The sequence below is a fragment of the Chenopodium album genome, chromosome 19 (genome assembly GCF_948465745.1).
Source record: "Chenopodium album chromosome 19, dcCheAlbu1.1, whole genome shotgun sequence".
Taxonomy (NCBI): domain Eukaryota; kingdom Viridiplantae; phylum Streptophyta; class Magnoliopsida; order Caryophyllales; family Amaranthaceae; genus Chenopodium; species Chenopodium album.
Genome location: NC_137852.1, coordinates 1,242,052 through 1,265,036, shown reverse-complemented (window position 1 = coordinate 1,265,036; position 22,985 = coordinate 1,242,052). Strand labels below are relative to the sequence as shown.

The window sequence follows — 22,985 nt, the reverse complement described above, 5'->3', positions numbered from 1 at the left end:
TATGAGAGAAGGAAATTAAGAACTAGACTGAACTGAAGTAATTGGAGCTAACTGAACTGAATTGAATGGAGCAAACTAACCAGAATTGAACTGAAATTAAGCTGAAGAGATTATGCCCTAAATATGATGTCATTCTCTACCCATTTTTTCGAAATTAGTGAGTAAATGAAGGAAAATAAATATTACCTCTATTTCATATTATTTGCAACGATTAGACATTTTTCCTCTTTACTTTGTGTCAAATTGTTTCAAATAATATGAAACAGATGTAGTAGTTCAAACTGGAGGTATAATAATGAACGTGTTGGGATGAGGGGCGGCTAGAGAAAAGTTTATATATCAATACATTCTACGTAGTTACTTGGTGATGCATTGTTTTTGGACATCAACTTTAAGTGTGTAGTGATCACTGACCATGACAAATTTCTCCACGGCCGCAATGGGAGCAGGGAGGTTACAATATATATAGTGAAAGGGGATCATTATGAGCAAGAAAACTTTACTCGTATTACTTTGATATTGCATAACTGCATGCATAAGCATATTGCATTAAAAATATGGTATAATTGCAGATAAGAAAACGAGGAAGAAAACTTTACTACTTGGATATTACTAGTATGGTGAAAAGGAAACGAGGTTGAAAACTTTACTACTTGGATAAGCATATAAGAATTTAAGCATATATATGGCCCCATTTGATCATTATATGGTGCTAGAAATCAAAGGTGAAAGATTATTATAATTTATAATCATCATTTATTATATTGTTGAACGAGGTTGGGCTACAACTATCACGAGTGTTCACTTTTATAAACCCATGAATATTTCGCTTCAAAATTATATGACATTGAGGAGTTAGAGTAACCCTTAATGTTATAGAAGGTACACAATTTTTTTTTTTTGTAAATATGTGAAATAGACATCCCAAAACTTACACTCCTGCTCATATGCGAAATTGTTCATGAGCTCAAAGATTGGGCTAACATTGTTGGAATCAATTAGTTTAGCTGTATGGGCTTAAATATGTTTCTAAATAGTGTATTAGGCTAATATCTACAATTTAATCTTTGTTTGTTTACCCACAAGGCCACAATAGCTTCTTAGCAATAAAACATTTTTTTTTTGTTATTATTTATACAAAAAGAAGAATAATACTCTGAAACATTAATGAATAGTTATAACTTTTACAATATAATAACGAAGATTTGTAAACCATAGATTTAGATAAAATAACATAACTTTTACAATTAGAAACATAACTATATTGCACAGGCATAACTCACACTCTACTGCTTCAAACTTAAGGCAAATAGTGATTTTTGATGTTTTCGCATCTTTTTAATAAGTAGAGAGACCATGACAAACCTTAAACCTATGTGAATCCAAATCAGCTTCCAATTATTATTAGAACCTTAAAACTAAAACTATTAGATTGAAGATACAAAGTTCAATACTTTAAACTCCATAATACTTTCTAGTGTGTCAAAGATTCATGTTTGAATTTTTACATAAATTTTTTCAATTTTTATTTACAATTGTTTGAATATGTATGATGAATATTACAATATTATTAGGAACAATTAAACTTTATTTGTTATACATAGATCAACTCATCAACAATAACACTTTCTACCGTGCCAAATCATTTTGCAAGCTTGTATCGGTGCTAGGTGAAGGGTAATCAGGCCATGAGAATAAAGGTGTACTAGGCTTAGAATTACTCGTACTAGGCGGATTTGAAAATCCAGATAATGAGACATATACTCCCTTCGGACGAGTAGAAGGGAGTTTTATAAGAGGTTCATTTGAATTTAACAAAATTGTCACTACTTTTCTCATCTGAGGTCTCAAGTTCGACTCCAAATGCAAACATGCAAGTGCCAAACATAAAATCCTTTCTGCTTTATCCTTAGAAAAATCTTCACCAAGTTTAGGATCCACACACTCATCTACCAATGTACCCTTTTCATACATATCCCATGCATAGTCCAACAAGCAACTTTCCCCTTGGAGGTTACTAATAAACCTCTTTCCACACACCACCTCCAATGCCACCACGCCAAAGCTATACACATCCGACTCAGTTGTTGCCTTCCCGGTGTAGCTCACCTCAGGAGCCATGTACCCTAGGGTTCCCGCCACCACAGTGGTGACCCCGGTTGTGTTGTTTAGCAATCTAGCAAGGCCAAAATCACCAAGACGCGGGTTGAACTCTGCATCTAGCATGACATTACTAGGCTTCACATCTCTATGGACCACCGGATCACCACATTCTTCATGAAGGTATAACAATGCTGATGCTAAGCCCAAAATAACTTTTTCCCTCGTTTTCCAATCCAAGAATTTTCGGCCTGAGAGGAATTCATTTAGGCTGTTATTAACCATGAAGTCATACACAAGAAGAAGGCTGTCATTTTCATGACTCCACCCCTGAAGCTGCAATATGTTCCTATGCCTTAACCGCCCAATTGTACATATTTCTGCCATATATTCGCGCTCACCTAGCAAAACAAACAAACAAAAAATATAAATGTCTTAGTCTAAATGTATGATGTGGTATTAAAACATGATGAAATATAAGATAAATTAACATTATTACCTTGCTGAGAGGTAGATGAGATCTTCTTGACAGCAATAGTCTGAACAGGATTCGCGATAACACCTTTATAAACACTCCCAAAACCACCAGTCCCTAACAAATTATCCTTGCTAAAATTCTTAGTAGCCTTAGCAAGTTGTTTGTACGTAAACTCCCTAGGAGCCGCGGCAGCAGCAGCAGCATACTGCCTCTCAAGCTCTTCCATTCTCCTAATCCTCTGCATCTTCCTAACCATTCTACGTCGAATGACAGGTACTGCAATCACTGCCAAGAGGACTAAAATTGGTACAACACATGCCAAAATGATGATGCATAATTTCTTGTTATTTTTTAAAGTATTGTCTGACAGAATTGTGGAAGTGAACACCCAATCATGAAGTTGGTGAGTCTCAGTGAGAAGTCCAGTTGATGCTGTAAAACCTATGTATACATTTTTTGGGACATATTTTTTGACTTTTATTGGGAATTTTAGGAAACTTTGCAATGGTTTTCCTTGATAACCCACATAAATTTGTAACTCTTTTTTGTATCCATTGTAATCTATCTTGACTTTGATTTGTTTTCTACTCTTGAGATCAATGTTGGATGAATTCAGGGTCTGTGCTGTTAGAGATTTCATTGCACTTAATGAATCGATCCCAATGTGGTTGTCGTCTGGATCCCATTCGTTCTTGAATGTGTCAAACTCGATTGCTAGTTGTTTGAAATCGGTGTTGCCTGAATCAATCGTTCGTTAGAAAAATATATGTTAAAACCATGAAACGAGTCTTATAAAAACTCATACGAAGTATTACGTACTTGTTTTTATTAGAAATATAGTAAAGTTGCCTTATAAAACTTTGACTCATAAAATGAGACTAATATAGTAACCAAAGAAAAAAAAAACAGAGAATAATCTGATATTCCTATAATTGTACTGATTTTAAATTATGGGTTATAAAGTTTTCTCGAATAATTAAAAGGACAGCTTGAAGATTGAAGAAGCTAGTACAAGACAACCCTACGCTTAACTTTAAAATAAAACCAATTGACAATACTCCTTCTATTTTTGTTTGTTCTTCGTGCAGTCTCTTAAAAGATTAAAAAAAGTTATATTGTATAATGAACAACAAATAGAGACAGAGAAACTACGTACTAGACCTACTAGAGTACTAGTTAACCTTGATCAAGCCAAAAGTTAGGATAAAAAATTGGGCAGCTCTTAAATTTAGTACATGTTAAACAAACAACCAAACCCAAAAAAAAAAAAAAAAAAAAAAAAAAAAAAAAGGGAAAAAATTATAACCTTGTAATGGATCCTGAAGACCAAGATAAGCGCCATTGCTAATATTTTGGGGAGACTTATTATCTTGAGCCATAACAAATGTTATACCATCACCAGAAAAATTCATTTGGTTAAAGTAAGGGAAAATTTTAAAAGAAAAACTTGTACAAAATGAAGTTGGCCATATTTGTATAGGTTTATGGAACAATACTCTAGCAACTGACATATACCCCGACGCCTTAGACGAGGTATTCGACGGCGGCACGGCCGTGGTCAAATTCAAGAACCCTTCCCCTGGGGTGGTTGTTCCCATGCATAATAGGCCACCCTCTGGTTTACAACTTGATGCATTGAAGGTTGGAAAGGATAATATAACGTTGCCATCACAAGTTGAAGAAGGTGTTGATGTTGTGTATGCTTTTTGGAAGAGTATATTAGTAATTGTACACCATACTATGATAATTAGTATTGAAGATGTTTGCATGATTGAAGAGGTAAGGGTCTAAGGGAGTAGTGATGGAAATTAAGGAAATTAATGAGATGGTTTTTGTTTAAAATGAGGAAGAATAGAAAACTTGGAGTCTAATTTGAAAGTCATTTGTTTTTTTATAATGTTGATTGAATTGTTTGTGGTCTATAATGGTTTTATGACTTTATCTCCTAGGAATTCATATGTAATTTTCATTTGCAACGTTTGTGCTCAAGGGTCAAATTCTACAAAATTTGATTTTACTCGATACACGTCTGATTAATTATTATTTGTTAAATACGGGTGTAGACCGCACCCTCAAATCAAGAGAGAGAGTCTACTTAATAAGTTCATGGTGGTTACATCTCAAAATCATATGGCTATAGGACCCCTTAGCCTTATAAAGTGATTAACTATCTTTTCTTCAACTAATATAAGACACTTACATGTGGTAATAACTTGATGAGATGTTTATTATTTTAACATTCCCTCTCACATGTAAGGTCTCTTTTAACTTTATAATGTGATTTGATTGCATATCTCTAACATTATTGCATTTAGGGGCAGAGACAAGAAGTAATTAGTTTTGAGTTTTTCTTTGTGATATGAATATTACATAAGTAACATAACTACATAATTGTATAGTATTTGTATTCCACGTCCGAGTATTTAAGATCGCCGATAGTCTCATACTTCATTCGTTTCTTTTTAGTTGACACGTTTTTTTAGTCACGTTTGCCAATGCACTTATTAAATCATTAATATCTTTAATTATCAATAAGCAAAAATTATGAAAAGTTGATATTTTGAAAGTATATAACGTGACGAATCTAACGAGATCCCGCATGACTATATTTTTCATTACCTATAAAGCACAAAACATGGTCAAAGGACGGTGTGTGAATAGTGCTAAATTCAAAACGTGTCAACTAAATAAAAACGGAGGTAACACTAAATTGTTTGAAATGTTCAAAATATCGTAGCAACTTCTAAAATATGGAATATAAAAAATTAGAAAAGATGGGAATATAAGAGGTAAAGTTAGTCAAAAAGGTGGATCATAGGACAGGTCCAAGCAGCTCATCTCATACTATTCATGGTGAAAAAAATAGTGGAATAATGTTTTCAAAAAAAAAAAAATAATGGAATAATGACCCTACTTTTTTTGGTGGGCTATAGCCTATATATATTAGTCACTCACTTTACTGAATGATTTATTTGGGCTTGGAGCAGGGGCTGGGCCCTAATGCGCTCTATTGATGGACCACACTGCAAATGCACGGCATAACATCATAACAACTTGCCGAGTCTATCCAACACAGCTAGTCGTCGTCCAAGTTCTTTTAAGAAAAAAACCCATTGTCCACAAATTGGTGCTCTTAGTTGGTGGTGGGCCGGTGGCATTGGTGGCAATGATAGTTCGGACAAAAAAATACCTGTGTTATTTTATATTTAAAAAAAATAAAAAAAACATTACCCAAATCAAGAACATTCTTGGAACAAATTTGATCGTCACACTGAAATCAAAGACATGTTCTCCTTCAGTTGTGTCGTGGTTTAGTACCCACTAGCCACTGTTTTAGAAGCGACATACGCAATCACCGGTAAAAATATCCAATGACGCACACCCCCTAAGTTTTACACAATGACCTCCTTAATTCGTGTACGCGGACTCGAAGGTTGGAATTGTTCAAAAACTGTTCAGATCTCAAAGGTTAAGTTTGTGTTTAGGTTTCTTATGAATAAATCAATAATCAAAAGAAGAGACAACACTCGTATTTATATGCATGTTCCTGAAAAATAGGAAACACACAAACAAACCAACTTAGAAAACAAGCGGGCTCAGTTGGGCAGCTGGCCTCCTGCGACAGTGAAACTCCCAAACCGGGTGTCATGCCCGGTTGGGTGATCCCAATCTTGACCCGGGCATGTAATTGGGCAAGAGCTGGCCTACCGGGCTAGTCAAATTGAAGTCTGTCGCCTGGCTGGGCGAACTACCGCCTTGCCGAGCATGAGAACCCTCCCTTTTTCAACGGCTAAGTTCGCCCGGTCCGGCCACGCACGCCCACCAAGTGCAAGTGTACTCGAAACATGGTATTAATCCCTCCATGAGGGCAAATCGTCAAGGCTTTACAATTCATCCGATTGCATTACCATTTTCAACAATCTCAAGTAAAAGTCGTAGTTTAACTGATATTGATGTCAAGTTACTAAGTATATCATTTTTATCAAAAGCCCTAAATTTGTTATTTGACTTTAAAACTTTTTTTTTTTAATTTTGCGTCAAATGAGAGATACAAAGGCATTACAAATAAAGAAATGGAGGATTCGAACCTGTGACATGCATGCCTTCCATCTACGCTGTTATATCAATTAATCGGAACATGGGCTATTAGAAAAATAATTAGGAAATAAAAATCGTAGGTGATAAGCATTAATTAGGTCCATATCAACTTAAGCGCATGGATTAAAGTCTTGGTCTTACATTAATAATTGTGCAAAGTATGCTAGGACCCAGATTGACTCCAATAACTACACAATTCCTTAGCTTAGCTTGTTCCAATAAGGTGTACGTGTGGTCAGTGGAAAAATAGACACACTCATCATTATACTTTTTGTGAATTGAATGAAGATGACATTGACATAGATACATTCGGATGTATATACCACTTCACATGAAGTAGTAAATCACTTATTAGAAATTAAACCTTCTACTATTGATCCATATTTTGTATGAATATATAATGTAGCTAACACCTTTAAGTAAGATGGAAGATCTTGGTAAATGGTAATAAGAGATCGAAAGGAGGAGGCCACTAGCGAAAAGTTTCCTTGATGCATTGTTTTTGGATATCAACCTTGTGTACATGTGTAGTGACCACGAATCTCTTCTCGCTAGTCTTCAAGGTTAGATTAATGAGAAAAACGAGGCAATACTTTTTATCATTGGAAAACCATATCAAAGACTTTAAGTTACATTGATATATTATTACGGACAAATTAATTAATATACTTTCTTTTTATTTACAATATACCTCTATGATGTACACTTTGAGAAAGAGATTAAGTAATTATACAAACAGATAATTAATCAAAATTATTTATACACGTAATTCTAATTCTGATTAAGTTGCTTGTTTACCATTTCTAAACAATTCCTAAAAAACATGCCAAAAGTCTATGTTATACTTTGCTCTCCTCTCTATAACCCTTAAAAATACCGAGTATTTCTTACATTTGTATAAGCAACTCACTTCTTGCAAGTTATTATTTGTTGAGTTTATGTAACCTTTACCTACTAATATATTATTTCTGCATCAATGTCTCTAATTAAGTACTCTTTATTAACAAAAAAAAAATTTAAGTTATTTTATAAAACTACAAAAGCAATTTTACAACAGAAGTACAAATAATTTGAACAAATCTTATCGTGTAATGCCCAACCTTATATATTGTCAATTGTCATTAATCAAATATATACAATATCATCAGGAACAAATAAAACATTATGTATAACCATGACTTCTTAAGGATCAAACTATATATTTAGATGTATAGAGTATTAACCTAGTAATAAAATTTGTTAACGTGCCAAAGATTCATCAGGCAAGTTATTGGCACTAGAAGAAGGGTAATCAGGCCATGAGAACAAAGGAGTACTAGGATGACTAGAACTAGTCATAGTAGGTGGATTTGAAAATCCATAAAGAGACACATACACTCCTTTAGGACGAGTACTAGGGAGTTCTATTAGAGGTTCATCTGAATTTAACAAAACCATCACGACTTTTCTCATCTGTGGTCTCAAGTTCGATTCCAAATGCAAGCACGCAAGTGCCACACTTAAAACCCTCACAGCCTCATCCTTGTTAAACTCCTTATTTAGCCTAGGATCCACACACTCTACCAACGCACCCTTCGCGTGCATATCCCATGCTTGATCCACCAAGCAACTTTCGCCTAGGAGGTTACTAAACCTCTTCCCACACACCATCTCCAATGCCACAACACCAAAGCTATACACATCCGACTCTGTTGTTGCCTTCCCGGTGTAGCTCACCTCAGGGGCCATGTACCCTAGGGTCCCCGCCACCATTGTGGTGACCCCGGTTGTGTTCTTTAACAACCTAGCTAGCCCAAAATCACCAAGACGCGGGTTAAACTCTGCATCTAGCATGACATTGCTAGGCTTCACATCTCTATGGACCACCGGATCACCACATTCTTCATGAAGGTACAACAATGCTGATGCTAACCCGGTAATTACTTTGTGCCTTGTCTTCCAATCTAGGAACTTTCGGCCTGAGAGGAACTCGTTGAGGCTCTTATTCGCCATGTAGTCATATACTAGAAGAAGACTGTCGTTTTCGTGACTCCACCCTTGGAGTTGCAATATGTTCCTGTGCCTTAGACGCCCAATAGTACATATCTCTGCTATGTATTCCCTTTCACCTGGTAAAACAAGAAAATAATACAGCCTTAATCGATCAACTTTGCAAGGTAAGCCTCAGAGAGGCAGGGCACGAAGCCTAAATTTGAACTCGTGACCTTTATGTCAAAATAAATCATGTCCTATTACCATATAGCACCAAGATTTACACCAATAACACATATGTACCACAATCCACAAAATATATATAACAAATTTATGCAATCAATTATGAATATGTAATAATTTCATCTAGAAACCGAGTAAATAAAAATACTATAAGAAAATAACATGAAGAAATTCAAGGAAATTAAGTAATAACACGAACCTTGTTGAGAAGTAGAAGAAATCTTCTTAACAGCGATAGTTTGAGGAGGATCCAAAATGTGGCCTTTATAAACACTTCCAAAACCACCAGTCCCTAACAAATTATCCTTACTAAAATTCTTAGTAGCCTTAGCAAGTTGTTTGTACGTAAACTTCCTAGGAGCCGCGGCAGCTGACTGCCTCTCAAGCTCTTCCATTCTCCGAAGCCTCTCCCTCTTCTTGATCATTCTACGTCGAAACACAGGGATCGCAATCAATGCAAAGATAAACAACGCCCCTACAACTGGTATCACACTCGCCAACACGATGGCCTTCTTCTTGTTGTCCTTGACAGTGTAGTAAGGCAACATTTTAGAAGTGAAAATCCAATCATGTATTTGATGAGTCTCAGTTAGTGTACCAGTTGAAGCTGTAAAACCTAAGTATACTTGACTTGGGATTTTCTTTGAAACTTTTATTTTGTAGTTTATGAAACTTGTTAATGGACTTCCTTCATAACCCACCAATATTTGTAACATTTTTTTCCAACCATCGTATTCAATCTTCACTCTAATTTGTTTGCCACTTTTGAGGTAGATTTTGGATGAATTTAAGGACTTTGCAATCAAAGAATTCATTACACTTATTGTGTTGATTCCAATGTGATTTCCATCTGGATCCCACTCGTTCTTGAATGTGTCAAATTCAATTGCTAGTTGTTGGAATTTTGAGTGACCTGATATATCAATCAATAAAATCAATTTAGTAGAGTTAATTAAGCAACATCAATTTCTAAGATAAATTCAATAAATTTTTCTTTAAATTTTAAATAAACATATGCATACAAGAAAATTGAGGGTTTGCTTCAAAAAAAAAAAAAAGAAAATTGAGGGTCGTTGACGTTACTAGCCAGTTGATACAATATCTTAAGTCAAGTTTAAATTTGAGTCAAGCTCACTGAAGTCGAGATTAATTTTTGGCCGAGGTAACCTTAAATATCTCACGAGTTGTCTCGTTAATTTCATTAGCTAGCACCCTTATTAATTATCTATACAGTAGAAAGAAGACACCTAGCTACCAAACAACTGGAACAGTTAATCAACCCATTAAACTAAACTTAAACTAACGTACAATTTCTGCAGCTTGTATAGTTGTATTTAAATATGAAGCATTAGGTAAAAATTAATTAAACAATGACCTACCATGTTAATTTTCTGCAACTTGAATTTTAACATGGACCTACACCTTAAATTATGTCACTTTTTATCTTTTCTAAAAATTAATCTAGGGCTTTTGCTTTTTTTTTTTTTATTACCTTTTTCTTTTTTTTATAAAGGAACCCTTTTTTCTTTGTTGTACTTCGTAAAGAAACTTAATCTAGACCTTGTTTATCTTCATTACTCTACAACGTAACTTAAGGTGATATTTCCTCTTTTCTTTATGAACAATATAATTCACATATGGACAATAAAGGAATATTAACGTTCTCTTGCTCATTTCCCCTCTAAAGTATCTCTTATTTTATTCTCGGGATAAATGAAGTTGTTTACATGATCCCTATAGTCACTGTAGATTAATTATCCCTTAATATTTCTGTCTATCAATGTCAAGTTGTTACGGAGAAAAAACATCAGTCATACAGCAATATTATACACTTTGTATCTTGTTTACATCACTATTTTATGATTTTTTATATTAATTTTAATCAACTTAATATTTAGTGCCAAATTAAAATCAAAGAGATGAAACAATTTTGGAATTGATTCCACCATTCCATGATGAGTAAAGTGAAATTCTCCATATCTAAAAATCTGAATCCAACTTAAAAGCGCTCTTTGTATTTTTGTTAACCAACAAATTCTATACTATTTTCTGAAAATGCAACTTATTTTAGTTATTTTTCTCAAAACACCAAAATTCCAACTTTCAAGTACACACATGCTTCACACTATTAGCTTTTGAAAAGTCAACAAGTACACAAATCATTGTCAAGTTCCTGTTAATAATAATACTACCTATAATGGAGAAGCTCTTTTATTTTGTCTCAACTTTAACATGTAACCACCTTTGAAAAATAATTTAGTAAATAATATACCATATGTTACATGATAATGTTATTATACTCGTACCATATTACAAGTTGCTAAACTAAAATAATTAGTCGAATGAAATTTAAGGTTATAGTCTTTTAATTGCCAACTAAAACATACATCATACTCTTATAACTTTTAATTGGGTATAAGAATACAACCAAAATGAACTGCTAAGCATTTGAACAAAACTAAGACAATTAATAACTCAAGATCCAAAGAATTATTGAATAAACTTCATTCTTTATTCAAAAAAAAAAAAAAAAAAAAAAAAAAAAAAAAAAAAAAAAAAACCTTCATTCTAATCAAAATTCAACTTAAAAACAATTGAAATTCAACATAATATTCTACTTGAAGCATACAAAAAAAATCACTTAAGTTTTCGGCATTGAGGATGATTAATTTATAAGTCTTATGATTGATCTCGCTTAGTTTTAATTGAGTTTCTATATGAACTCTATACATACGGAGTATATTTATGTGATCAAATTTTCCTCCAACGAGAGCTAAGTGTATTAAAAATAAATATTACCATTTTCTAATCTTAATTTTTTTTGGAATTAAAATTAAAACAATATATATGCTCCAAAAAACACAAAATTACTAACAAAAAACAAACAAAGAAAAAAAAAAAGAAAAGAAAAGAGAAAGAGATGGGAAAAATAATGAATTACTAACCAGAAAGTAATGAATCTTGGAGACCAAGATAAGAGCCAAAGCTTTGAATAGGAGAAGGTTGATTATCTTGAGCCATAACAAAAGTCATACCATCACCAGAAAACAACTGATCAAATCGAGAGAATATTTTGAAAGAGAAGCTTGTACAAAACGAAGCTGGCCATACTTGTACAGGACTTTTGTACAATACTCTACCAATTGAGTTAAAATCCGATGTCGACGAGCTATTCGCCGACACCGTGGTTAGATTCAAGTACCCTTCACCAAGGTTCACGGCTCCCATGCACTTGAGGTCACCCCCGGTTTTACAATTTGATGTGTTGAAGGTAGGAAACGAAAATATAACGTTATTTTGATCATTACAAGTTAGAGTTGATGGTGTGACTAAATGTTGTAAGAGAAATATAGTGGTAGAAAATAGTAGGAAATAATGATATTGGAGTGTTTTTGGAGAAGTTGGCATGGTTGGTTATTTTTTTGAGGAAGGAATGAAAGTTTAAGGAGAATTGATGATGAGATGGGTGTTTATTAGAAGAACATGAGTCTCAAAGTCCTAGATTTTTGGTCATTTCTAGAAATATGCTTATGATACATAAATTATACATATGAGGTCCATGTTAACTTAACCATGGTCATCTATATAAGGTGGTGGTATTGGTCATATGGGTGGAAATGTCTTATTCATTGTTTCTTCAAATTTAGGTCCTACGTATATAATTGAACAGCCTATTAGATACCTAACAGTATACAGTGTGATCGAAATTGGATGAATAGATTACTTTGCATGTAATCATGTAAATCTATTTGATTTCTATTTTGCACATCCCTCTTATATTACTCCTTTCTATAACTATTAGTTCTATAAATATTTAAGTGTTATACGGAATATAATAAAGATTTGAAATCAAATCTTGTCTAATAACAGTGTTGCATTCAAAAAGGAAAATTTGCTGGGTAATATTGGAGTAAAGTAGATGAGACTCATGAGAGTACCACAGAAAGTTATTAAGTCTTGGTCATCTTATTAATTATCTTGTAAGAGACATCAGGGACCAGATTGACAGTATCCATTAAATAATTGGAAGTTGAAATCAAATTTCCTTATTCCAAATGTCCAGATTGGGGGGGTTGTTTGCATAGTTGTGGATAGTTGGAAGAATATGATACTCGAATATGTTATGACAAAATAGATCGAGTTTGGATTCATTACTTTGTCGCACACTTATTATCTACTTTTTTTTAGTGATAATTAGTTGTAATGGATAGTATTATATGGGTGTATTCAACCAGCTAACCATTAGCATATTAGATCTTGGCACTTTGATAATACGGAGTACTATACCTTTCTATAACTATTACTACGTATGATACGAAGTATAATATCTTAACATAAATATCCTAAATATATTATTCTCCTAATAAGATCAATACGGAAAATATATCACACATATATTTTCCGATTTTATCTCTAACATATTGTATTAGCATCATCGGCATGGTTTATGATTAATTTACATATGCAACGCTATTATTATATGATTCATGATAAGTACAACAATTTTGGACGCCTAGTATAAATTGTGGATATTATATTATGAAACGAGTGGAGTAAATTAGATGAATTAGTCTGGAAGACTAGATGTATAAATTGAAATTACTCCGTATAGGATAGAAATATCAAATATTGTGAGGTAGTGGTTTAGACAAATAAGCGAGTGATTGTACTCGTATAAAAGAATGGAAAATAAGTCAAAGTAAAAAAGCTCTAATTCTATGATTTTATTTATTCCCACAAAAAACTAGATAAATTGTTGACTTGTTCTGCCACAAATTAATACGAGTACTCCGTAGCACCGCAATAACCTATTGGAGAATTAAGGGCCCTGCTCTAATACCTTCCACTAATATTCTTTGATTTCTTTCCTTGGTAAACTAATGTTGAATTGAACTTCTTTAATTTGTTTTTATTCTTTGGTGGTCCTTAGCTTGAGCTACAGAAAATCAGAAATTAAGTTTTGAAAGCTTTTGGTATTTATCTATTTAAGAGACTTTTCTTAAAGAATAAGTTTACGTACACACACCCGAAAAAGAAGAAAAAAAAAATATCCATTAATGGAATTATGTTATATAAGTTCGTATACTAGTGTGAAAATTTGTATAAATAATGAGAAAATATTTGTGTAACATCAATTTACTATTTATCTTCTTTCAAAAAAAAAAAAAAAAAAAAAATTTACTATTTATCTTTACTACAATTCTGTAAGTACGAAATACATAATTAAGTATGTGATTAAGTATTATCTCTATTTTATATTATTTGTAAGTTGTAACAAAGAGGTACTCGTATTATTTGTGACATACCTATTTTTTATTATAAATATTACTGTACTATGAAACGAAAGTAATATAAAGTTGAATGATACCTTTTTTTTTTTAACAAGAAATTGAATGATACAGTACTTGTAAGAAGTAGGAGTATAAAAGAAAAGTATACAAATATCCTTCTTGAAAAAAAATACGAGTAATATAATAATTGATGGATGCCATTTTGGAAGCAGAGAAGATCGCAAAAACATAATTTTGCCATGAGTGTGGGCCACAAAAGGCGCGACCACCAATGGGAGACTTGGGAGAAAGGAATAGTAGCCCAATTAAATGCACTTCAGCTCAAGATTAGGAAATTTAACTCGTCATACAATGCTGCAACTGCAATTGCAATTTGCAAATGACTACTTTTAGATTATGATTAGAAGATGAGAATGTAGAATTTGTTATATACACTCGGGTGTACGGTACACCCGAGGTCATTTTCTCATTTAATCAACAAATGAGTAAATGATCCCGGGTGTACATAATAGGTTCTCATGTGAATGTTATGGAGTAACTAGTTTGGCCTAGCTAATATATCTTTCAAAAAAAAAATAATAAAGTATGACTAAAGGCTAATTATAACTTTGGGGGATTGGACAAGTTACAAGCTCTTGTGAAATTTTATCCCAAAATCTACTAGGTATTCAAGCTTGTAGAGCTTTTTCCTCCAATTCTGATATAGTGAGATACGAGTAACTCACATAGTCACATGTGTACAATATATTATCTTAACAAAATACGCTTTAAAATTAGTGAGGATCTGTGATCAAAATTTTCAAATAAATAATGAATTTGACACAACAGGGCTATAAAACATAGGAACAGATGGAGTAAGAATTAAGAAAATAGTGCAAAAGCTAGGTCGTATAACTGTATAAGGTATTCTATGTTATAGAAAAAATCCTTTGGAATAAGGATTAAGTTTTTTTTTTAGACACAGAAATAAGGATTTAAGTTGACAAATGAATATGACAGTATAACAAATATGGGTTTTACATGAATCTTAAGTAACATTTTTTTCAGCACTTGTAGCTATAGTGGAAGGTATAATTAAAGTCTTGTAATCACGTTTTAAACTCTTAAGTGCAGAGTAATTTCTGAATTTTGAATGCAAAAGTACCTTTTTCATTAGTGATTTACATCGCACAATCACCATTAACAGTGCTTTCAAATTCCAGTAATCACATTATTATTTTTTTAATCCTATACTTATCTTCATTTCTCTAGCGAAAATTAATAATTGGTCTAGTTAACATTATACAACGATTCTAAGACAAAATCTAAGCCTCTAAGGGCTATTTAATATAATTAATTTCCTGCACATGAAACTTAATTTTGATGATTTGAGACCCTAATATAATGCTTTGGGGGCCAACAAGTAATTAAAATTACACTGGCGGACTGGCCTTAGGAGAATTATCTAACAGTTGAGAAAAACTAATTTGCTTAGTCTTTACACACATACTATATTTATAGGTGACGAAGTATTTAATACTCGTATATGAGTTCTACAATATACCCTTAGGATGAACGTTGTGCAAATTTCTAGTAGTGTAGGATATTAAGTATAATTCATTCCTCTTTACTTAGATGAATTATACTCTCAACAAGTCAGTTTTTAGTATTCAATTCCAATTATATTAGAATTGGAACATCAAACCCCCCAAAAAAATGCTATTTCAGAGCAAAAATACCTTAATTTAAGAATATTCTTAGTGTTTGTCCTGTCTTATGAAATTGTTTTTAATCATCCTTAATGGTGTTTACATGTATACTTCCTAAGCAGTAAAATATTCTTAAACAAAGTGGTCCACGCACACTAATTGAAAGTCTCCATTTTGCTGTTTTTCCAACATTGTTTCAGGCTAACAATGATTATTATATAAATTAATAACTAATCGAATTCTTCAACAGTTTATATGTTAATATGTTTTAGTACGAAGTATTAGGTGATGCATGTCTTATATAATTCGTACAAGATTTTCTGTATTATTCCTTACTTTACTTGGAATAGGCTAAATAGAAAACTAGTTCATCGTTGAACTTTGAGAGCGAGGATATTTTGGTAATTTCATTGAATGAACACTGCCTCATGACACTTTCCCTACAATCTAGAAGCATTTTGATCATATGATTATTGCCTTATTACCTTGCATGGTAAAGTTTTAAGGCGAGTGGTACCTTTGAACGAAATTAAAATTTTTTACCGTTCTACTATGTCATTGTTCCTAGTGATTCTTCGAAATCTAATAGCATTTGTTTTTAATTCATATGCTTTAACATATAATAAGCTAAGCATAAATAGGCCGGACTAACAGTTATTATATTTGTGTTTATGCTTAATGTAGACTTATTAATCACATTTGATCTTTTCCCTACCTAATTTCTAAACCTCCCTCCTTTTTCTTTTCTTTTGATAGGAACTTCGCCGGCAACTTAATGTACACAAGGTTAGAAGAAACTTCAAAAAATCACATCTCTAAACTAATAAATTATTCAATCAACATCTATCGATTAATTTTTTAATGCATATTTGACTAACAGTTGATTTGATGTCAAGGTCATCACATACATAGATATCATTAATTTGTACTTGTATTTGTTCAACACTCCAAAGTCAAAAGTTCCATTATTTGTCTCACCCTTAGATTAAATTTCAATTTAATTAGTCTCACCCTTAAGTTAAATATCAATTTTATAAAGAATACGTCTTTCATTTCTTCTAGATGTCATCATTTAACAAAAAATTAATACAGTATATGTGTGATCTTATTAATTTATCTCGATATATAAATATAATTTCAAAATATCAACTTATAATTGTATAATGGAAATTTTGACAATTACCACCTTCTATTATGTTCATTTTAGCAATTACCACCTTCTATTTTTTATTTTGAAAATTACCACCTTCTATTTTCAAAAACATCAAAAGTTACCACCTTCTTGCCTCCCAACTTCCAGACTTCATTTTGGGCTCATTCTTTCCCTTTCCTCCCTATTTCTTTCACATTTCTCATTCTTAACTCGATTCTCATCCCCCCTCTCACTTTTTTCCCCCAAACAATCAAAAAACACTTCAATTCACTCCTCCAAATCAAAATTGTTGAACAATTATTGGTGGTTTGGAGGAAAAAAAAAGTGAAAGGGGAGATGAGAATCCAAATAGGAATGAGAAATGTGAGGGAAATAGGGAGATAAAGGAAAGAATGGACCCAAAATGACGTCACGTGGTAGTTGGGGGGCAAGAAGGTGGTAATTTTTGATGTTTTTGAAAATAGAAGGTAGTAATTTTCAAAAAAAAAAAATAGAAGGTGGTAATTGCTAAAATGGACATAACAGAAGGTGGTAATTGTCAAAATTTCCTTGTATAATTGAACTTATCGATAATTTTACTGACAAATGTGATTGAAGAAACATGACAGCTCTAGAGAAATGGAGGAAGTACCGGAGGAGAATAATTCTTTTTCCTAATTGATGATCAAAAGGTATAGCACGTTTAACTTTACTAGTTTACTTGATTATCCTGTAATAACTTTCTTAGAGATTAGGTTATACTGTTGCTTAAAGAAGTCATATGCGGACCTCTTGTCAGAGATTAGGTTATTATGATGCTTAAGAAAGTCATTAAAGAACTTTTGAAGACTATAAAGTTTCAACTCTAAATATTATTTTAATAGCCATGAGGCTAGAAATAAGAATATTTTTGTGGAATTACAGAAAATGTAGAAATTTTGGTCACACCAACCTCAACAGTCAACACCCATCTCAAAGTTTTAGATAATTGAAGGGAAAAAAATAAAGAAAAAGCTTCCAAAATAGGTGTTGTTTAACCTAATTAGTACGGAGTATTAAACAAATAATATCGGATATATTGATAATTGTCGAATTGAGTACCCAAAATTTTATATTGATGTATCATAATTGTACTTATAGTACGTTAAAGTTTCATATTAGTTTTTTTTTTTTTTTTTTTTTTTTTTTTGACCCATTCATATTAGTTAATAGGTGCACAACTCATATCATATCAATTCTAATTCATATCCTAATTTTTGGATCAGATTTTCAAATGGCTTTGCACAACCCTAATTATAGTAGAACAATAGACAAATCAGCTAACAATAGGGTCGAAATACTCGAAGTGAGAGCTTTATCTTTTGGGCTGAAAGTAAACAAAATGAGAAGCAAATACTATAATATAAATATAGCAAAGTGTCGTACTATTCGGTCCAACCCAACAAGGGTATTGCACCCAGTAAATTAGGCCCAATTGGCCAATTCCTTTCACTAAAACTTACTCCCTTTTGTTTTTAGTGTTGTACTTAATTTCTTCAAAACAATAATATGTAAGTGAGATTTTTTTTTTAAAAAAAAACGAAATAAAAACAAAAAAAAAAAAAAAAAAAGATTGACCCTCTTTATGGTGTTTAATACTTGTGAAAATAAGTTGTTTGGAATAGGCAAAGCGAATTGATCACAGATTAAGATTCGAATTCAAAGTGAATCACATATATAAGATTGATCTCACAACCATAACACAAAAGTGAATCACATATATAAGATTGATCTCACAACCATAACACGATTCGAATTTAAAGTGAATCACATATACGTAGTATAAGATTGATCTCACAACCATAACACAAATGTATGTGGACTACTGGACTGAATACAAATGGAGAAATGTGTTATTAGAATCAATAGAAATTGATGAGAAACTAACACAAACATATACAACCAACAACGCAAACTAGTGGATCATTTGGAAAAACAAGTACTAAGATCTGGTGTTACAGGAGGCAAAATTGTTCCACGAACATTTTCACACTTTGTAGTGAGGTTTAATCCATCTTTAAAGGGTGTTATTTTGATTTTTTCGAGTTCTATGTTTGTGCATGCCACACTTGCGCTGCAACGTAGTGATATTGCTTCTGAGTTTGCTGAGGTACCTTGGAACTTACGGAAGGTCACGTTGCTTACTTGCACCGCACGTTTCTTCAGAAAAATATAGCAACAATATTAAGCTAACAATGTGAAATATTATTTGCAACGATATGAAATGGAGATTTTTTTTTTTTTTTTTTTTTTTTTTTTTTTTTTTTTTAATGTCAAAATTTAAACTAATAGAAAGCAAAAATTATGTACAAATACTTACTGTAATTGGGCATGAATCCCGGTTAATACAATAGAATTGATCGATGATTATAGGGTTTGTAGTGTTAATGAGGTTTATTCTTTCGAAAGTGACGCCACTTACATGTCCTATTCCTCCCTGCAAATTAAGAATATGTCGTTACAAAATCTTATAAAAGGATTCAGTATGTATTTGTAATGTCCTTGTGCTTCATGTAAAGTTTAAACCAAAAAATAATAAGATTATTTATCGATTATCTTATGAGATCAATAACTACATACACGTGATAATAAAATTGAGCTTAATCACCTGGTACGTCTTAATCCTGGCTCCATTTGTTGATCCGTTGAATGTACAGTCTTTCACAAGTACCTGCTCTACTACATCATTGTCTCCATCGTTTCCTAAGCTTCCAATACTATATGCAAGTTTTTTTTAAGAAGTAATTAACATCCAATTTCGAACATTTGTATTAAAATAACAAAATTAAAGTTGTACGAGTAATATAATATACCATAGGGCATGTGTGATATTGATAAATTGGAATAATTGATTTTCTAAAACGTTTTTTTTCTCTCTCTATAATTAGCATTAGTTATGTTCATACTCCTATTCCTAAAGTCAAAGAAACAATTGAAGAATTTGTTATGAAATTCCAAAACGTAGAAATAAATCCTGAAATTAATTTAATTAAATCCTCATAAATTCTGAATTAAAATTTGTAAATTGACTGATACATACCTTATGCCATGACCTGGCCCACATGTAACCCTTGTAATATTGACCAAAAATGATTCACCCTTTATTGCAATGCAATCGTCACCTACATAATGACATTTCAATTAAAAAAACAAATCAACACAAAATTTGAAATCAATATAAAAACACTTTACATAGTACGAGTATGAAAAAAATTATATTACCTGTCCCAATGATGGTGTGATGAATATAAACATTAGTAACATTAGAAATGTTAATTCCATCTGTGTTGGGACTATCCCCCGGAGCTATTATCTTTAGGCGAGATAATTCCACAAATTTTGCATTAGTTATACTTATATGTTGTTTGCCACTATTCAAATGTGTTAAGCCTCTAAGTCGGAGCCCATTGCAACTATGAAATCTTAATGCCTGTTAAAAAAAAAAAAAAAAAAAAAAAAAAATTAAAAAAATTAAAAAAGAGTAAAATTTGATACATGTATATAAATTAAATTGCTTCAATTCGATGATTAAAACTAATACTATGTACTCGTACTATGTACGACAAGAGTAAAAATAAAGTTAAAAATTGTACCGTAGGCTGAGTGCAACCATTAGTCTGAAACATGAAAGAAAATAATAGAAATCATGTTAATTGATGCAATCAAATTTGGGATTTTTGTTAAAAAGAAGGGGAAAAAAATGAGTTAAGTAGTTAAAGTGTACAAACAATGACTGGTTTATTCCACCATAGTGATCCTTGGCCGTCGATTGTGCCCGATCCAATGATTTTGAGACCTTGCACATTTTTAAAAAGAATCCACGAATTTTCTTCGCATTTGGTCCATAAATCCGTAGTGTTGGGTGCTACCAGATTTCCTAGTACCTTAATTTGGAGAAATAAGTATATTCAACCATTTAAGCATCAAAGTATTACTCGTATTATTCATATGTAGATATATGTCTCAAAAGTCAAATTAAATTGTTATATTTATATTAGGTAGGAAAATAAATGTACCGAAATCTTGATATTTGACGATTTACATGGACCTGAAAATGTCAACGGCCTTAATAGAAATTCTTTTCCTTCTGGCACTATCAAAACTTGACTTTCTCCGCTAGTTCCACATACATCTGCCCATGCTTTAAGAAAAGCCTTCAAAACACCAAAATAATTCATAAATTGATTTGGTATCCTCATATATATCGTACAAGATTAATAAAATTGTAATCATAATTAATCTTGAATTCATTGAAATTTTGAAACACAATTTTTGGCCTTAAGTTGTATATAGTGCGTGGTTTTGGTGATCTGTGCACAGTGGTAATTGTACCTTAAATAGTTATTGATTTAGGGTGATTAATTAAATAGTTGATCGTGTCCCATAAAACACATATCCTTGTACTAAATATATGAAACTACGTGTACACATAGCATATACTTGTACATACGTACATGGAGTATGATTATGAAAATAAAATAAAAAATAGATGAGAGACTTTACTTTAGAATCATCAGTTTTGCCATCACCAACGGCACCATAATCCAAAACATTAAAACCATCTTCCCCTTGTGGTGTTTTTGGTGCAACAACTGATTGTGCCATTGTAGTGTGGCTTAAACTGAGGAATGCTAGGCAAGAAACTGCCAAAATGATTGGAATACCCCGAAATCAAAGAATATTATATCAAATAAAGAGATTAATTTATAATCCAACAATATTATATTACATTCATCAATAAATTAAGTATTTTGTTATTCATACGAGTCACAAATTACACAAAAATTATACTTGTATAAATAAGACATTATTAAGTCGACCTAGAACTAAACATATGACCTATAAAAAAAGTAAAAAACAAAGAAAACTAAAACAAGCACGCAACAATTCATTATTAAGCAATATCAACAAAGAAAAAGTTAAGCTAAATAGATCATATATATGCAAGAATTAACTCACCATACTTAGCAAAAACAAGTAGACACAAAGAATTGTATTGACAATGTATTAAGGTTTTCCCTTATGATTATTTTACTTATTACTAGTTGATTACATCTTTATATATACTCCAATTACAAGAATTATATCAGTATTGATACATTTTTAATTGTATGATCTGAACGAATTATTCATTTCACTTTAAGCTGATGATTATGTGCAGATTATAGATTAATTAGTAGTCCTAATATAACTTATACTACTAATTTTGGTCACTAAATCAAACATGAATCATATGGTAAAAGCTAAGTTTTGGTTTTCTTCCCTTTTAATGTATAAAATTTGCTATATGTAGCCCTAAGGGCAATCTAAAGAAGGAAGTATAATGAAATACATTTATTAATTATATGGAATATCAATTAAAGAAAGATATTTAATGCTTATTTGTAGGTCTAAAAACTACATATAGCATTGATACATTTGACTATTTGAGGTTGAAACTTCATGCATGAACCAAGATTTTTTTAATTAAATGTTTTTATGAGAAATACATGAACCAAGATTAAATTCTTCTATCTTTACCAATTTTGTATTATGTGCTGCATAATACATGAACCAAGATTAAATTCTTCAAGTAGAATTGAAGAAGATATGCAATTGGAAATAACACAATGAGTCGGGTAAGCAATAATAATGTATCTATCTTTTCATATCTATATTCTATACTAATATATATAATAAAAAGCGTTCATAAGAAATTGCATGCGCTTTACGTTAACCCTCCAATTTTAAAAATAAACGTTGTTGTCATAAGGAAAAGATCTTAATTAGAACATGCAACTATTTAAATGAAATGTGAGAATTAAACAAGCATTTCAGTATGACATTAATGGTTTTTGCTTCAAGATGAAATAAACTAGTAATAAAGTCTTATAAATGTAATTTTGTAAAAGGTTTGACATGTAGTTATATTTCTCTAACACTTTTATAGCTATAATAACAAGCAA

The 22,985-nt window shown here is 31.8% G+C and overlaps 3 protein-coding genes across 3 annotated transcripts; all 3 read right to left on the bottom strand.

The window, feature by feature from the left end:
• Positions 1-1,480: 1,480 nt before the first annotated feature.
• On the bottom strand, positions 1,481-4,479 carry LOC145594690 (L-type lectin-domain containing receptor kinase IX.2-like). Its single transcript, XM_081651025.1, has 3 exons — positions 3,885-4,479; positions 2,600-3,316; positions 1,481-2,501 (listed from the first exon to the last, which is right to left on the bottom strand). Exons 1-3 carry the CDS (start codon positions 4,345-4,347, stop codon positions 1,630-1,632), a joined length of 2,052 nt encoding a protein of 683 aa, XP_081507151.1. The 5' UTR covers positions 4,348-4,479; the 3' UTR covers positions 1,481-1,629.
• Positions 4,480-7,742: 3,263 nt separating this feature from the next.
• Positions 7,743-12,422, bottom strand: LOC145594903 (L-type lectin-domain containing receptor kinase IX.1-like). The gene is made up of 3 exons (XM_081651252.1): positions 11,836-12,422; positions 9,090-9,803; positions 7,743-8,784 (listed from the first exon to the last, which is right to left on the bottom strand). Exons 1-3 carry the CDS (start codon positions 12,296-12,298, stop codon positions 7,916-7,918), a joined length of 2,046 nt encoding a protein of 681 aa, XP_081507378.1. The 5' UTR covers positions 12,299-12,422; the 3' UTR covers positions 7,743-7,915.
• Positions 12,423-18,963: 6,541 nt separating this feature from the next.
• On the bottom strand, positions 18,964-21,645 carry LOC145596068 (putative polygalacturonase At3g15720). Its single transcript, XM_081652500.1, has 9 exons — positions 21,544-21,645; positions 21,057-21,194; positions 20,769-20,924; positions 20,634-20,657; positions 20,263-20,353; positions 20,081-20,162; positions 19,649-19,757; positions 19,361-19,477; positions 18,964-19,200 (listed from the first exon to the last, which is right to left on the bottom strand). Exons 1-9 carry the CDS (start codon positions 21,643-21,645, stop codon positions 18,964-18,966), a joined length of 1,056 nt encoding a protein of 351 aa, XP_081508626.1.
• Between the last annotated feature and the right edge of the window lie 1,340 nt (positions 21,646-22,985).

Bases quoted from the DNA above. Each gene is read 5' to 3' on its own strand.
- LOC145594690 (XM_081651025.1), bottom strand. From the start codon at position 4,347: ATGCAAACATCTTCAATACTAATTATCATAGTATGGTGTACAATTACT. The intron at 3,317-3,884 runs GTTATAATTTTT...CGATTGATTCAG, and splicing joins TCTTCAGGATCCATTACAAG to GCAACACCGATTTCAAACAA. The intron at 2,502-2,599 runs GTAATAATGTTA...TTGTTTTGCTAG, and splicing joins CTCATCTACCTCTCAGCAAG to GTGAGCGCGAATATATGGCA.
- LOC145594903 (XM_081651252.1), bottom strand. From the start codon at position 12,298: ATGCCAACTTCTCCAAAAACACTCCAATATCATTATTTCCTACTATTT. The intron at 9,804-11,835 runs GTTAGTAATTCA...TTGATATATCAG, and splicing joins CCAAGATTCATTACTTTCTG to GTCACTCAAAATTCCAACAA. The intron at 8,785-9,089 runs GTTCGTGTTATT...TTGTTTTACCAG, and splicing joins TTCTTCTACTTCTCAACAAG to GTGAAAGGGAATACATAGCA.
- LOC145596068 (XM_081652500.1), bottom strand. From the start codon at position 21,645: ATGGCACAATCAGTTGTTGCACCAAAAACACCACAAGGGGAAGATGGT. The intron at 20,925-21,056 runs GTACATTTATTT...CTCCAAATTAAG, and splicing joins CGTCAAATATCAAGATTTCG to GTACTAGGAAATCTGGTAGC. The intron at 20,354-20,633 runs GTACAATTTTTA...TCTCGCCTAAAG, and splicing joins ATGGTTGCACTCAGCCTACG to ATAATAGCTCCGGGGGATAG.